Below are 17,240 nucleotides of genomic sequence, written 5' to 3' on the forward strand. Positions count from 1 at the left end.
AATGGAAATTTTATATTTACTTTTTAAATATATGTTCACGCATTTATTTCTTCTTCTTTAAATTGCCTTCAAGTCTTTGTTATTTATGGCCTTAACTTATTCGAATTAGTTACACTAACAAAAGCCTGCAAAAACTGAATATAAAAATTACCAAATACCACAGCAAATTATTGAAAATATATGCAGGGTAGTTAGATCGTTATGCCAAACGTGCAATATTTGAGCTTCTATGGAAAAAATTTAATTAAAATAAAATAAGTACTTAACGCTTAGCAATTAACAGCCGGCGAACCTTTCATTTGGACTCATGTGGTAAGAGAGAGTGGCATGTGGCAAATGCTTTGTTGTTTGCCCGCTTGGACGCCACGCATTGTTTTGGGGCCACCCCGGCTTGAGGCACTTGCAAGTTGAATTGTTGAATGCCATACCATGTCATCATTTCATTTGGCACAGCTAGGAATTTCAAATTGCTATATGAAGTTATGGTTAGAGTTAAAGGGGGGCTTGGGCATAAGCATCTGTGTGCCATTTTGAGGCAACACTTGAGCGCTTGTTATGCTCAGCAAAGTTGAAAGGGAATTTGTGTCAGGCTTACTTAAGCGCTCAGCTTTAAGTTAAAACGCTGCCCACACGTCTCGTGTCTCTCTCTCTCTCTTCTCTCTCGCTCTATGCCAAGCACTTCATATGCGAGAAGAAGTGCGTGAGGATGTGAACATGCTGGCTGCTAGGATAGCAAATAGCATAATTATAATTATGGAGAATATTTATTAAAAGCTCTACATGCAAATATGTAATTCGAGCAATAATTGCAGCTGCATTTTTTCTAATTGTAGCTAAATGGCTGTGCTTAAGAAACACGTTTTTGGAACAAGTTCAAAGGATGATTGCTGTGACTTTAAGTAAAACACATTATTAAAACTTAAAACAGAATATGTGCAGTATTTACTGCAATAATAAAATGTAAAAATACAATGATGATTGTCTGGCGTAGTATTAAAGAGCATAAGCCAGCAGAATAAGATATTACAAATAATAGCAATTTGTAACATTTATTTTTAAAGTTGTTTTTTATTTTTATAATTTGAATTATCATATTTTGTTGGTTTTGATACAAAGTGCATAGGTTAAGCTAATGTATTGTTTACTTGAGATAAGTACACACTTAAATATGAAGAAAAATACGCTGCCTGAACTTAAGCACATAATTTGGTTGGTTGGCAAACAAATGAAAACTACTGGGATAGACAACCCTTGCCCCCCCGTATAATCATAGATAAAGAAGAAGCAAACGTTATGAATGCATGTGTAAATATTTTGTTGTTTGAGCTGTCGACTGCAGCATGCAGAGCAGATCGTGTTTCAGTCTTCCAAACGACATAGATGAAATCATGCCTAGACTACAGCCTATGGTTATCGCAGCTATAGGTGGGTGGCTGGTGGCTAAAAACAGAGTGGGATTCAATGCTGATAAGCAAACAAGAGGGAAAACTCCCCCACGGGTGTTTCCACATGAGGGGCACACGAAGCTTGACGATGACAGCCGACATGGTGACGAAAACTTTTCTCGTGCGAATTGGTAAGGTTTGCGGTTTGGTTTTCAGTTGTCGCACTGCCGGTTTCAATTTCATTGCTACACCGAAGTGCTTTGGGAACGGTACTTGCAACGCGATTTTCAACGCGACAACAACGAGCTTTGTGGCAACTACTTCGATGTGCTTACGACTCGTAACGTTGATTTGAATTTAGTCAGTGTGTGTTGCTAGCTAATTAATTGGTCATGCCTAAGTGTGTAAAGCGATAAATAAATGTTGCAAGACAATGCAGCTGTGTGGCAGCTGCAAGCAATACATTTTTATTTCAAACTTGCAAAACAACAGCGCAAGCATCATATTAATTTATTGGCTTATTATTGTGCAAAAATTATGAAACGTGCGAAGTTTTTTAATGCAAACAAAAATAAATGTGAACAAATAAAAACTAAAAAAAAGAACACAAAGAGAACAAATATTGTTTACATGCTAAAAAATAGTTAGTGCAATTAAAAATGTTCATTTTGCACATTTCAGAATTGTTTATTATTTGCATTTATTTATTATGCAGTGTAAAATGTTTTCTTGATAGGCATTTAATGATATAGTGGCTTAAAGCTGACACTTGATTAATGACATCTATATTTTTATGGAAATTAATCCAAGTTAATTTACATAGTGCAATTTATTTTGAGTTTAATTACAATTTTATCACAGTGCTTTAAATGCATTTGTTATTAGATCAATATTACGCATTAACAAAAGAATACAAAATTGGCTAATGTGTTTTGGTAAGGCAGACAAAATTAAGCATACGCCAGCGCGCACACTAACAAATTAACATTTCCGTACCCTTTTTCTGGGAACTGGCAAAAAGCATAAGAGCAATAATAAATTACAGTATACGACTATTAAATGCTCTAGATAGACTTGTTAATAAATTTAAGTTAGGGTAAGGTTTTCGATCTGAAAGCTCGCATTAAATAGTTCATTAATCTAAATAAATGCCAGACAAATGCTTTAAAAGCTGAGCAGTATCTTCAGGCTGCTTTATGCCAAACTCAGGCCAGACGCTTTTTTTGGCAACAAGTATTTTCAAGTTCGCACAATAGAATCCCAAAGCGAGCGTCGACTGTGCGATAGAACCGAAGCGCACAACAAGTCGCAGCTAAAAAAGCCGCATGTAGACGATAAATTCCAACTTTCAGCAGTTGTACTTTGAGTTTGGCCGGTGCCGGTTGTTGGTTCTCGCTTGTGCCGTTGGTGGTTGTACGATGAACATTTCATGTTCGCTGGCGTTCGCCTTTTTTGGGCCGCAACAGGACGCACCTTAAAACCAGCCTTTAATTGGATAAATAAACAAATGCCAACTACTAGTAGCAGCTGCATATAAAAAAATAAAATAAAAATTGTGTGTGCATAAAAAACAAAAGCAAAAGAGCTGCAAACAAAAGCGTGTTGGAGTTGAAGTGTTTAGTGCACTTTGGAAATTGGCAAGTGTCATTTGCTGTTGCGCGGGCTTAGAAATCGCAAATGTGTTGAACTTTAAAGTGGCCTCAGAGCTGCTGCTTGACACAGTCGGCAGTCGGCAGCTGGTCTGTCAAAGTGTCAGTCAGACTGTATACAAATTGCTTATCACGTTGTTTGACTTTGAAACGCATTTTGAATTTATGCTTGCTTATAACCCATGCTCAATGCCATTCAACACAGCTGCTTTAAATAACGTAAATATATTCTATATAGAGCGTACTATTAGTTCCTCTTGAGTACTCGAGCGGCTTCTCACGCACCCACTTATGTTAGCTGTTAGTTTTGCCAAAAAATGCTCAGCAATTGAAAATCAATTAAATGCCATAATTGCTAGTGCTGTGGCAATGACTGGGCACATATTTATGTATTATATTACATTTGCTTATAGGCAGGGGCTTGGCATAAGCCACGCAAATGCAAAATAAGCGCCAAGCAAAAAAATTCATTAACAAAAATGCCAAGCATAAACAATATAGCTAAAAATATATAACAAGAGTATTTTAAGACCTCAAGGAATTACAAATTATTCGAAATTCAAAGCACATTTTTAATTGCAATAATCAGTAAGCGTTGGCAAGTCCCTTGAGCTCTATTAACTCTATGATAAATTGAATTCAAACGCTGGCGCTGGCGCTGGGCTTTGCTCATGCTATCAATAAAAATAATAATAAACAATAGCATAGAAGTGTCGTCGAATTTTGTGCACTGTGTTGTAACTTTGTTATTAATATTTCGTTTTTTGTTTATTTGATATTTAGTTTACTGTTTTTTATCGCTGTTCCCCAGCCGTTTGCCATTGCCGTTGGCGTTGTCTATTTTCGCACATTAATTGATAAATGTGCCGTTATCAATTTGTGATCAATAGTAATTAAGTGACTAAAACGTGGTCACATCTGCCAAACAGACAAAAAAAGAAGGAAAACAATATAAAAAATTCCCTGCCTGCATTTAGGCGCGTCTCCTTGTCAAATCAGAACATAATTGTCAATAGAATTAACAATTACAAAACAGAGCAAACAATTTGCTGAGTGGCTGCGCAAATAGACTTCGCTCTACAAGAGGCAACAGACAATCATCCAAGGCCTCTCTGGCCCGCACTCAAGACAAGCGCTCATTGAAGAATCCAAAATATAAATAATAATAACTCAGACGCTGTCGTGGTCGCGGTCGCACTTGGCGGCTGATAAGAACGCAATAAACTTTTGCAAAATGGCGTGCAACTGCAGTGCAAGAACCGTTATAGTGGCCGCCATTGTTTATTTACTGTTAAAGCTGCAGCTCTGTTTGGGTAAGTGAAGCAAATGATGTCTTTTGTAATTAGTATTAGCTTGTTCTACTCGAGAGCATACAAGAGATAAGAAGACGGTTAAAGCTAAGAAATGTCAAGTGTTTCTTCATTGCAGAAAACTATTCTATTCTCACATAACTAAATTTCTTTTACATATCAAAATTGGCAAGCTTTATGTAAAGATAAGTTTTATGTAGAGCGTACAACGCTAACCAAGGTACTATATTTGTTCTTGTTGCTGATAATTAACGGCACTCGAATCTCAGACAACAATTATGTACATACATACACGTTTAATTTCCAAATCTTGGCTCTACTGCAAAAGGATAAACAAAACTACTTGAGCTCTCCAATTTTCATTCTAGCAATAGAAAACTTATTACTTTTTATTTATTTATTACTGTTGTGTATTTTTTGGGTACCATCCCCAATATTTGTAACTCTCTCTCTATAGCCTATTAGAGACATATTAAACGCTAATCGTTCATTAATTGACAGCGTGTGCCAGCAAACAAATCTCATAGATAAGCCCAGCTAACTGTAAATATGCAGCGTGGGAATGCAATTGAAGATACAACCCAAACTCAAACACTTTTTATGAGACAGTTGAGTCGGTGGTTTTTTTATTTATGAACTTTTAATGATATGCTCACACGTTTCATAAAAAGCCACCGCACACCACTCACACTAGCTTTTTTATTGGACCACCAGGACAGGTGTGACCATACTTAACAGACAGCCTGTGACAAGCTGGAACGAAGTATAAGTGATATGTGAACGGGGTCTTATATATAGTACGTGTATAATGTATGCCTACACAGAGAAAAAATAATAAAAATTGCAGTCGAACCTATTTATTTATTTACAAGCTTAATTATTATACAAAATTTAATATAATAGCTAACAGTGTTGAGTGCTAGGTACAAGGCCATCGACTCACAGCACTTCATTAGTAATATAATTAATTGAATATATAAGGCATACTTATTTGGGCCTGTCTCTTCTTAGTTGCCTTGTTTCTATGTTATGCAGGCAGAACGAAATGCGATCTACAAATATTTATTGCTAAGTTTTCGGGAAGCATCTTATATTATGATATATTGGGCTAATTTTAATGAGCTTGTCATTGTAAGAAGCATCATACAGTGACAGGCAAGACTGAGTGTATGTTCGCAGGACTGACGTCAGCCATAGAAGCAAAACCAATAAATCAAATCAAATAATTTTTTTCTTACAAAATTCCAAGCATATTTTATAAACATCATACAAAGATTGAAGTAACGCTTTATGAATTAAAATTTAAAAAAAGTATCGATAGTGTTTATAATATAAGCAAAAATATTTTTCTTTTCTGATGTTTTATGAGTAAAATAATAAATTAGAAAATACTATTGAGCAATCTTTTATAAAAGGTTCGTAAGTTACTCTAATTTCTCTCGATTTTTAATATCACCAATCGCTTTTAATCGTCGCTATAGCTTCTATAACTGATACTATTAGACCATTTGCATACAAATGTACAAACAGGTCCTAATTTTCTCTGTGTAGCTGCGTCCGGTTGACAGACAGGCTCATCGTAGTATGTGCGGCACACCCAAATTTATTTCATCATGCAGACATATCAAATTTTTTTTTAGCATTGCTTGGCATAGCTGACCTTATGACGTCGCTGTTGTTGTTCTCTTTCCCTCTCTCTTTATAACCTCTGCACAGTCCCTCGTTCTGCAGCTGCATTTATCTCTATTGACGCGCAGTACGCTTCTATTTGCATTTTCAAGTTGAACGCACTGCTGTCCGCCGTAGGCGAAAACGCAGCTCAGGTTAAAGGTGTTGAAATGCTCGACAGCTGCTCTGCCCGAAAGCAAAAAAAAAGTATGGAATTTTTATGAAATCAATTAAGTCAATAGGTGTGTGAGCTCTGACTTGCGTACGCTTATTAAATTTACTTTGCTTGAATACGTTTCGCATTAAAACAACCGTGGAGGCTTGACACTTGGCCCCAAGACAAAATTAACTGCCATTCATTGCGTACAGTCTACAGCGATTTTATACAAGTTTGATTTAATTGTTGGCTTATTTTGTTATTAAGGCTAAGCACGTGCCTTTGGCAGCAAAACACGAAAAAATGTTTTTAAAAATACCAATTTTGAGTTATATATTGTCAAAGTACGACATTCTGACTTGCACTACAATTGTTTACAGAATTTAAATCGCTTTTTGATTCAATTCGCTCAAGAGTTTGCAGCTGCTGAGATCTGTTTCGACGCACCCAGTTACAAGTTATGACAAATGCATGCATATTTGATTGCTCAGATTCGTTGTCTTTAAGGCTGCTGGTCTTTATAAATGCTGAGCATTCAGTTTGTTCAGGAGCAATTCGCAGACTCATAAGATTTAACTGCAGACATTTGACTGCAAATGCGACTACAGTGCTCGACAGCTGCATAGAAACAGTTCAAGTTCATTTTAGCATAATAAATGGTTGAACGCACTGTTTAAACTAAAAGCTATTTTAGTTAATTGTAGACTCCATTCATTAGTCGCAATTAGCATAAAAAATACTCGCTCGCTGACTTTGACAAATGTGCGCTTTGCTCCGGTGACAGTTAACAATTAGTGGGCCGGCAATCGATCACCTTTTAGCAGACTTCTATACTGTATGTGTGCATGTGAACTTGGGTGTGAATAGCTAATAGTTTGCTTTTGGTAAGCACTCAAAGTCTTTCAAGTTCATTTGCATTTGCGGAGCATTCAACTTAGTTGACATTTATGTGATTATGCTGATTTGCTTTGTAACTTTGTTGCATGTTCACAGCATAAAGCAAGAGAAGAGCAACTTTAAAACGAAGCAAAATCAATTTGATTAATGCCCTATGGAGCTTTGGGAATAAAGGTGGAGCGTAGTTTAACCAAGGTCGAAAAGGATCATATCAAAAAGGTTACAAAAACAAAGTAAAATAAAAGTGTTTAAATAAAAAAATACACTCAACTCTACTTGTTACTTCAGTACAAACTGGAAACTCAGAACTCTTCCACAAGATTTAAAACAGAATGAAAAATATTTTGCTTTTAAAATTCTGGAATCGGAATAAATACGAAAGGTTTTTTTTTAATCGAAAATGGTTTTTGCTATGAAAAATATTTTCAAAAATGTTCGGTTGTACTACAGAAACCTTTAAAGATTTACCCTGAAACTTATAAAAGCAAATCCTATCATTCAAAACAACTCGTAGAGATTTTTTTTTCGGAATAATAGGTTACGGCGGTATTACAGTTAATAAAAACGGTCTTAAAACTCTGTTGCCTCTAGAACAGAAAACTATGTCGACCAAGTCCAACACGAAGGTGATTTTAGCTTGGTTTGAAACTATTTTAAAGTTCTATAGCAGATTTGTAATATTATATTTTCAACAATTACTCATGGATTACAAATATCAGAAAATACATTAGTACATAAAGAGGGTATATGATAATTTCCATGCAGTGTAAATGACTGCAAGCTTTCCACAGTTTATTCAATTTGTTTTGGCAGACACACAAATTGTAAGATGCACTGACAGCACAGGAAACAAGACAACAATTGAACAACATCCCCTTGTTGCGCAGACGTAGTGAAAGTGCAGATACCAACGGAACGAATTTTATAATGTCTTGCTAAACTAATCCATAGCAGCAACAACAATTCATTCAGTTGCCAAAGCAAACGAGACACAAAGAGTCTGCACAAGTTTTTTGCACTGCACATGGAGCGTATGAGTAATGAAAAAAGCGTACGACACACAAAAACAATTGTGACAAAGACAAAGTTTTCATTACGCCGTCAACAGACAACACTAAAATTAAAAAAAAAAAAAAAAAAGGAGAGCATAATGCTGGATGCTGTTGGAAACATCGTGACCAAATGACTCAGAGTAAAAGCACAACGCATGAAAGGAGAAACTATCAGGCAGTGGGTGGTGTTTGGTAAACAGCAAGAAAACCCAACTAGCAAACAACTGACGACCTAATTCGATGCAAAGTCAATTAATTCAAGCAGATTAATTAGTGTATTCGCCGCTAGTTGACGCTTAAGGCCGCACCTTCAAAACAGTTTTCAGTTACCATTTTGCCCCAGCCAAACAGCCACAAACTATGAACCTTCTGTAAAGGTATAAGTTGACTATGCTGTCATTAGCGCGGTTACAAGTCCAATCACCCCAAAAATAATAAAAACACATCCTGTTGTCCTTGTTTCTTATCAACTGTCAGTTGGATTTTTTAATGCGCCATTCGTGGCTTTTAATTGTTCTCCTGAAAGATTACCCTGTTGGTCTAGCTGACTTTCTGTTCTTAGCTGTGGTTAGACTTGTGGTTGTTTTCGTTTTAACTGCTGTTGACATTGGCTTAATGTATTACAGCGCGTCCCTAGACAATGCGTTTGTAGCCTTGGAGGTTAATTCGTAGACGAGTTCAAGTTGAGCTTAGCAATTAAAGACGCTTAACGTAATCACTGGAGCTAAATTTGCTTTAAAGTGTTCGAGCCAGATAATTTTAGTTGTGATTACAGTTTTCCAATATTGTAAATAGTTCCAGATTATTCACTTAACTGTGACGGTATTTTATTTTAATCAATTTAATGAAATTTTTTAAGCATAAAAACCCGATTATCCCCTGATCGATTTTTGAGTCAAATGTTTATTTAAGTAGTCTTAAAATTTGTATAAAAATAAAACAAGATATGTTTCGTAATTGGCAACTTTTGGAACATCTGTTCAATTTAAATTTATAACCATACCATTCGAATTTTAAAAATTATTTCACTTTACTTAATTGGACAATATTTAAATTAAATCAAATACAATACAAATTAATCTGAGCTAAGCTAAAATTTTTAGAACTTGTTTTCTATTTTAAGCTTAGTTAACATTGGGTGAAAGCCCCTTCATCTGAGTTTATAATATGCTTCTGATTAGTAAAGCAGTTGGTGTTTATTATCACATATCAAATAAAGTTCGCCATGAACCTCAATATTTACCCTTAATTGTAATCACTGTCTGCTCAACCTCCAAACTGATTTCAACTTAATAAAATATAAACCATTAAGCGATATAGACAAAGAAGTGAACAAAAACTCAGCTAATTAGAGGCTCAGCATGCCTACTAACCAAATATGTACATTATAGCTACCTGTCATAATTAAGACAAGAGTCAACATTGCAAAAGATGTAGGAGAAATTATATATAATCCAAGTGTTTATAGAGTACAGCTCGTAATATAAATTATGAACGTTTTCATTACAATTGCCCGCCATGCAGGCATGCGTAGCATGCTGATAAAATATGTAGATGAAATGTTCAAGGAGCAGGCGACAAACTCACAGCACACGCATACATAATGACATTTTAAATGCTGACAACAATGAATACGCAGAGTTATGTAGATATGTGGGGATATAGCTAAGCAACTATGGCGTCAGGCTAACGTGTCCTTGGCGCCCTTTAAGCCACCCATCCACTTGCTAAAAGCAAAATTAATGCTGTCAGCGTTTTTCAGTGAAATATGCGTGTGTCTTACAGATTGTGAAGTGTGTGGGAATATTGAGGGAAAGTTTACTTTAATATGTTGCCGGACATAAGCTGGCGCCAGTGCTATTTATGCTGGCACATGATAAAGTGCTAAATGCTCGACTTAAACGAAAGCGGAAATGCTAAAGTGGTGACACATTTAAAACTAATATTTATGATTATTTGTGCTTAAATAGTTCTGTTAGGAAATAAATCTAAAAGCGCCTAAAATGTCTAGTTAAATTTAAAATGTTTAATTGACTTATCATTTATTCATTTTTGTTAACAAAATTTCAATTTTTTATATAAATAGAAGTGATTTATTTGTTTAAATTAAGAATATAAAATGTTGTGTTATGTTACATTTAACTTCAAATTCAGAGAAAGTATTTAGTGCTTAAAATATTTATTAAGCAACTAGAATAATTCTAGAATTATTACTCTAATTTAAAAAGCCATTTGATTTAAATAGGCATTCAACTTTTTTTTTCGTAAGACTGCTTATTGTAGTCATCTTGGCTCTTCTAAAGTTGTCTCTGATCCCATATGAAGCATATTTATTTTGTTTTTACCAGGTATGAGCAACGACTATAAGAGCCCGAGCTACCAAATTTGGTATATTAATATGAAGGGTGGTATTTTTTTTTAATAAATATGTTATACCACACCTCCCTTACAATTAAGTGTCTATTATAACAAATTATCTACAAATTTATTTGTTCTTAGTTTAGCACCTTTCACCCCTGTTAAATATTTATTTGTACTCCAATATTGCCGCCATAGAATGTTTTTGAACGCTAACGAACCTTTGGTCAGATATAGCATTTTGTTTGTTATCATAAAATCAATACTTAATGACGCGGACACTTCAATAAACATACGATTGGTAACAGAACGAGGTTGGGGTGGGGGGTTTGGGGTTGCTGGCTCGTTTCAATAAGCCATATGCTAATAACTAATATCTGTATTATATTTATTTATGGCTTGTATTCAAGTTTGAGCGTATGCAAGCACACGACCAACACAATCGTAGTTAATAGTTGGGCAAAAAACAAAAAAAAGAAGAAATCTTATCAAGTTACGCATACGCCGTGTTGTGCGAGGGGTTATGCTAAGCCTGCGGTGCTATTGAGGTCACTGAGAGCTTATTAAACTACATTCATAATTTTATTAGTGCTGCTGATGATGATGATGATGTGCATCCACCCACTGTCAAGCAGATAAGCCAGTAATGTGGGCTGTTTGCATAGAGGGTTGATAAACAAATACTTAAGCACTAAAGTTATCCACTTGTGGACGCCCAAACTCTCAGTCAATTGTTTGTTTCAATCAATTTCTCCTTTTCTTTTGCTATTTTGCAGCGCTTGATGTTTATTTTCCCACCACGTCTGTGAAATTCAAGCTGCCCATCAATGAGGAGTCGGAGAGTATTTTCTCCAAAATGCCGCTGGCACAATTTCAAGTACTGCGCCTGGATAACAATCAGCCGGCCAGCAACTACATCTACAGTCTGGAGCAGAATCCCTTGCTGCGCATCAATGCAACATCCGGGGAGGTTTTCATGCGCACGGACTATCAGCCAGTGAATGGCAGCGTTAAATATGTCCTCACCGCCATACCACGCCAACAGGCTAGCGATAGTGATGAGGAGAGCGAGGAGGAGCAGCAGCTGCTCCAAGAAGTGGCACATCTGACGCTGGAGCTAACGCCACAAGCCCTGGATGCCTATTGCGCCGAGCTGGAGCATATCTGCTTCTGGAGCAGCGCACACTACACCATAGCGGAGCACACCAAGCCCAGCAAGGCGAGCTTTGAGCCTGTTCTGCTTGGCTCGCTCAATTCACGTGCTGCGCGCTATCTCTGTCCGCTCAAGACTGTGGACTATTCGTTGAAAGCTGGCAGCGCCTTCTTTATACTTAAGCAGAACCGCTTATTTAGCAAAACGCCTCTGGATCATGACGAGCTGAATGGCCTGCAGGCGCGTGCCGGCGTGCTGGAGACCACCATTAGCTGCACCGTGAGCTTGCATGGCGAGCAGCGTCAGTTTGTGCGCAGCTACAATGTAACGTTACTGGATCGCAATGACAATGGGCCACAGCTGCAGGAACGGCAGCCGCACTTTGACTTCTACCTGGATCAGCCCTATTTCAAGGCGGTAAGTTGGTTTACTCCAGACGCGCAGCAGACAATCGTCTGCTTGCTGTCTAGGCGGGTGCTGGGTGCGGGCTTATTGAATTTGCGCTTGATAAACGCCAGCAAGACACGCAAGCATGCGAGGACCGGCACTGGAGACACCCCCAACGCTCGCTTGCGTATTATTTGGCCATTAGAAAGTCTGGCAGAGAGTTCGTCGCTGTCGCTTCCGCAACTTGTCATTAAAAACGCGTAACGTTTTATGCGCTTTTATGATTGCAGCTAGCCAAGGGTGTCAAGTGACTTTAAGTTTCAGCTTTAAGTTTGTGGCAAGCATTGCAGAGAGCGTGGCAAATTATGTTGTCATGTTGCCAAGCCTATCCTATCCCCAAGGAGCGCGGGCAAACGCAAAAATTATGTCACTTGCCAAGTAATTGGTCGTCAAATGTACAAGTTAAGCAATTACCGTTTGTAGTTGGTAACTTTTATTTAAATTAAGTACTTACCATGGCTAAATAATAATGTGCAAGTCGTTTTTATTGGTCAAGCAGACAAATTTAGCAGGCAGTTGGTAATAAGGTGTGTTGCAATATTAAAAGTAAAATGAAGTAGGAAATATTACAAGTGGTTGAGTAAACGCCGAAGTTGACCGGTTCGAAATTCCCGCATTTTGTCCAACTTCAATCACAACAAAACGGAAGTCTACAACATTTTGAAGTCTAAGACTAAGACGATTTTGAAAATATGTACATTCTAAAATGTTTTAAGCTAATTAAGCTATTTGATAGCTATAAGTTTCTTATTGTTCACACTCTTTAAAATCATTAAATCTCTGTTAACCGAAAGCGATATCATTAATAACGAGCCCAATAAAAATTCAATTATTATGTTTTGATAAATGCAAATTAAAAGATTAGATTAGAGATACGACGCTCAATTGTCTCTGGATTTCTGTATATCAGACTGATTCTATAGAGAGTCTTATTGCACAGGTTGAGAGCTGTCTGTCAATAAACTCTTTGATCTTAGCAACTATAACAGCTAGATATCTAGTTAGTATACGCAGATCATATTTGTTTTCGAAATTTTGCTTTTTCTGCTACTTTTCAAGCAAACATTAATTACGCCCCTATTATCAATGGATTTCTATTCTTCAAATATATCAAATAGCTTTAATATATTGCAACAGATATTAATCAAAGTGTTTAAATTTTCTATGCAGTTCAGAGTATTTGACATTATCAATCGATTTTTGAAAGCCCAGAGTCTTGTGCGGTCGATTGCGACCGTTTTATTGTTGGGCTTTCGTTTCTCTTGCATACTTAACGGCGATAACTAGCGCAACAAATGTAAATTTAATTACTAATACACATGCAGATAATACTCCCGCAATAAAAGGGATGCTTCTATGGATTAAAAAAGCCAATAAAAAAAAAAAAATAAACAACGCTTAATGTCAGCTCTCTAAGGGGTTAGTCCACTGCTGACTGCTGACTGCTGACCTTGTGCACAAAATTAAAATACCAACTGTTAATTTAGTTCCTCAGAGAGCTGCGCTGCTCAGCAATTTGTGCTGGAGGTCGGTGGGAGCGCTCCACTTGAGCACTTAATTACCACTGCTCAGTTAATGCGAATGCTAATGAAGAGTTCTCCTTGTTGCAGCAAGAGGCGGTGGGTGAGAAAATAATTTATCTGGATAAGGACACGCTGGCGGCCAATGCGCAGCTTAATTATGGCATACTTAACGATGGACTTTCACTACTACAGCCCGATTGTCATGCCTACGAAGCGGATCATACAGGCAGACCACACACCATTGTTAGCTGCCGTAAGTTCCCAAATTCCCAAGCAGCCCCGTAAACAGTTTTGACAATTTGTTACCTCGATTGTAGAGCTGCGCTTCTCTCGGAGCGGCATGCTGCGCCAGACGCCTTACTGCGTGCAGCTCCAAGCCAGAGATTTGACCATACAACTGAAGCATGTGAATACAACGGCCACGGCAGAGGTTTGTCTGCATGTGGACACCAGCCGATTGCATGCCAGCGATCAGGAGCATCCACAGGCGTTGCCACTGCGCGGGCGTCAGCACCGCATCTTCGACAGCACCGGCGAGTTGCTGCACGGCGACCTGGCCGGACGTCGCCGCATAGCAGTGACTATGAGAAGGATGTATTTGTGCATCGAGCGGCAGCGGCCTACTATCGCGTAGCCCAGCCAGATCGTTTCATGGATCTGCTGCGCCTGCGCAGCTGGCGATTTGCGCTGGCAGAGGATCGCAGCGGCGCCTTTGGATTGACGGAGACGGCGGGCATACTGTATGTGCGGGATGCTTTGGCGCTGGAGCACGCCTCGGAGACGGTTTACTTTCTGAACATTACTTGGCAGGATGGCGACGAGCACAGTCATGCCTTTGTGCTCAATGTGCACTTGGAAGAGGGTCGTCCGGCCAATGCGAGCTGCGAGGTGCGTTTGAAGTCACGCTCGCAGACCTGTGCGCAGGTTAAGTATCGACAACAGTGTGGCAAGTTTTGTGGTCTGGCCACTAATGGGGGCGCCTGCATGTGGCGCGGCTCCAGCACCGCCATGTTCTCCAAAAATTATGGCAGCTGTGTGCCCGATGCGCGGTACTGTCCAGATCGTGTGTGCGATGCTCTGGAGGAACTGAATCCATTGGCTTGTCCCCAGGACTGCACGCCAGCGTCGCGCATTGTGGGTCCGCACACCAGCAACGATAACAAGCACGGCATACAAAGTGGCTCCGGCACCTGCATCTGCGAGGATAACGGGAGATGTTCCTGCGCACCCTTGCAGGAGGAAGATGAAGTCAACAAGTCGCGACGCGCACGCAAGCGTAAGAACGAAACGGAGCTGGATGCGCTCAGCGCGACGTCGCTGCCCGTGGAGCAGCATGCGGATGCCTTGGACCTGGGTGTGCTGCACTTGGCTGGCATGGAGTGCAATCGCTACTGCATTCTGCTCGTAGTCAGCTGTCCGCTGCTTGTTGTGCTGCTGCTGCTCTGCTTGCTGCTGACGCAACGCAAGCTGCTGCATCAGCGCTTGGGAAAACAGTCTGCCACGCCCACTGGCAAGCAGGCACTGCCGCCCAGCTTGGAGCATGGCGATCTACCGCTAATGCCGCTGCAGAGCGATTTTAAGTTCGAGAGTGCCGACGCCAAGTGGGAGTTTCCACGTGAGCAACTGCAGCTGGATACGGTGTTGGGCGAGGGCGAGTTTGGTCAGGTGCTCAAGGGCTATGCCACCGAGATAGCCGGGCTTCCTGGAGTCACCACTGTGGCGGTCAAGATGCTTAAGAAAGGCGCCAATTCGGTGGAGTATATGGCGCTGCTCTCAGAGTTTCAGCTGCTGCAGGAGGTTTCTCATCCCAATGTCATCAAGCTGCTGGGCGCCTGCACACAAAGCTCAGAGGCACCTCTGCTTATCATCGAGTACGCCAAATACGGTTCCTTGCGCAGTTATTTGCGTCTCAGCCGGAAGATCGAGTGCGCCGGCGTCGACTTTAGCGATGGTGTGGAGCCCGTCAATGTCAAGATGATGCTGACTTTCGCCTGGCAAATATGCAAGGGCATGAACTATTTAACGGAACTTAAGGTAAGTCTTTAGCTTTTTACTTTTTATTTAATATTGCTTAGTATAAATTGTAAAATGTAACTGTTTGCCCATTCAGCTGGTACATCGAGATCTTGCAGCGAGAAATGTTTTGTTGGCTGATGGCAAAATATGCAAGATTTCTGATTTTGGTTTGACGCGCGACGTTTATGAGGATGATGCGTACTTGAAGCGATCGAGGGATCGCGTGCCAGTTAAGGTAACTTCTGTGTATCAGATATATCAAATGCACAGACTATAGCTTGGTTGTTTCTTTAGTGGATGGCGCCGGAATCGCTGGCGGATCATGTATACACGAGCAAGTCGGATGTGTGGGCCTTTGGTGTGCTCTGCTGGGAGCTGATAACCTTGGGTGCCTCGCCATATCCAGGCATACCACCGCAGAATCTCTGGTCTCTTCTGAAGACAGGTTATCGCATGGAGCGTCCGGAGAACTGTTCCGAGGCCGTCTACTCTGTGGTGCGCAACTGCTGGGCAGACGAACCAAATGCACGTCCCTCTTTCAAATTTTTGGGTGCTGAGTTTGAAAAATTGCTGGGCAACAATGCGAAGTATATAGAGATGGAAACACACGCTATTTCCAATCCGCTTTATTGCAGCGATGAGGCACAATTAATGTCAACGAACTTAGAGCTTGGCGAACCTGATTCACTGCAGCACTTGTGGGCACCACCCAAGATCAACAGCTATGATTTGCAGGAGACCAGTCGCGATGATAGCACCTCAGACTCACAGCCGGCTACTGTAGCACCGCCTGGTTATGATTTACCACGTCCACTTATCGAAGCACGCACCACGGAGCAAGTGCTGCGCTACGAGAACGATCTGCGCTTTCCACTCAACATACGCAAGTCCAGCTGTGCTCCAAGTTACAGCAACATGACCAATGGCTGTCCGGCCACCGCTTTGCCCCACTATGCAGTGCCTGTGAAGCGTGGACGCTCTTATCTGGACATGACCAATAATACACTGATTCCCGACAATCTAGACACGCGCGATTTTGAGAAACATCTCTCCAAGACAATATCATTTCGATTCTCTAGCTTGCTTAATCTCAAAGAAACCGAAACAGCGCCGGCTGCGGCCGAAGACGCTGTTTAAAGTCGAATTTCATTTCATTGTAAACTGTGCCTGCTTTTTAGTTCAAATTCTTTGTTAATTAGTTTGTAACCTTTAATTATTTATTATACGATGCCAAAAAAATAGCCTTAAAACTTAATCGAATACTCTATTGCATTTATAATAGAGCGCGTGTGTCTAAAAAATGTCCAAAGGCAGCTTTAGTGTTAATTATCATTTGGCTTAAGTTTTTTTTTCAGCTGGCCTTTAAAACTAAATACGCTTTGCATTTTTAAATCAACATTTATATAAGTGAAGTCATACCAAATATCTATAGGTTTTAAATAATTTTTAATAAGTTATTATTTATTCCAGAATTATGAGCATAGGCATTTACAAGTACAGTAAATACTAATTGAGTACAGTACATCCTCGATAATTACGATCAGACGTGAAAGTAATATGTACTCTAAATTAATCCTTCAATTGTTTCTTACACTCAGTTTAAAAACCGTGGTCTACCAAATATA

At 39.5% G+C, this 17,240-nt stretch overlaps 1 protein-coding gene across 1 annotated transcript; it reads left to right on the forward strand.

Annotated features, from left to right (window-relative positions):
• Positions 1-4,067: 4,067 nt before the first annotated feature.
• Positions 4,068-16,952, forward strand: LOC108594511. Its single transcript, XM_033295067.1, is given in 7 exon segments — positions 4,068-4,347; positions 11,253-12,046; positions 13,687-13,852; positions 13,917-14,162; positions 14,165-15,633; positions 15,710-15,850; positions 15,910-16,952. Coding segments are annotated over 7 exon segments (3,738 nt in total). The 5' UTR covers positions 4,068-4,268; the 3' UTR covers positions 16,753-16,952.
• The last annotated feature ends 288 nt before the right edge of the window (positions 16,953-17,240 follow it).

This window comes from Drosophila busckii, chromosome 2L (assembly GCF_011750605.1).
Source record: "Drosophila busckii strain San Diego stock center, stock number 13000-0081.31 chromosome 2L, ASM1175060v1, whole genome shotgun sequence".
Taxonomy (NCBI): domain Eukaryota; kingdom Metazoa; phylum Arthropoda; class Insecta; order Diptera; family Drosophilidae; genus Drosophila; species Drosophila busckii.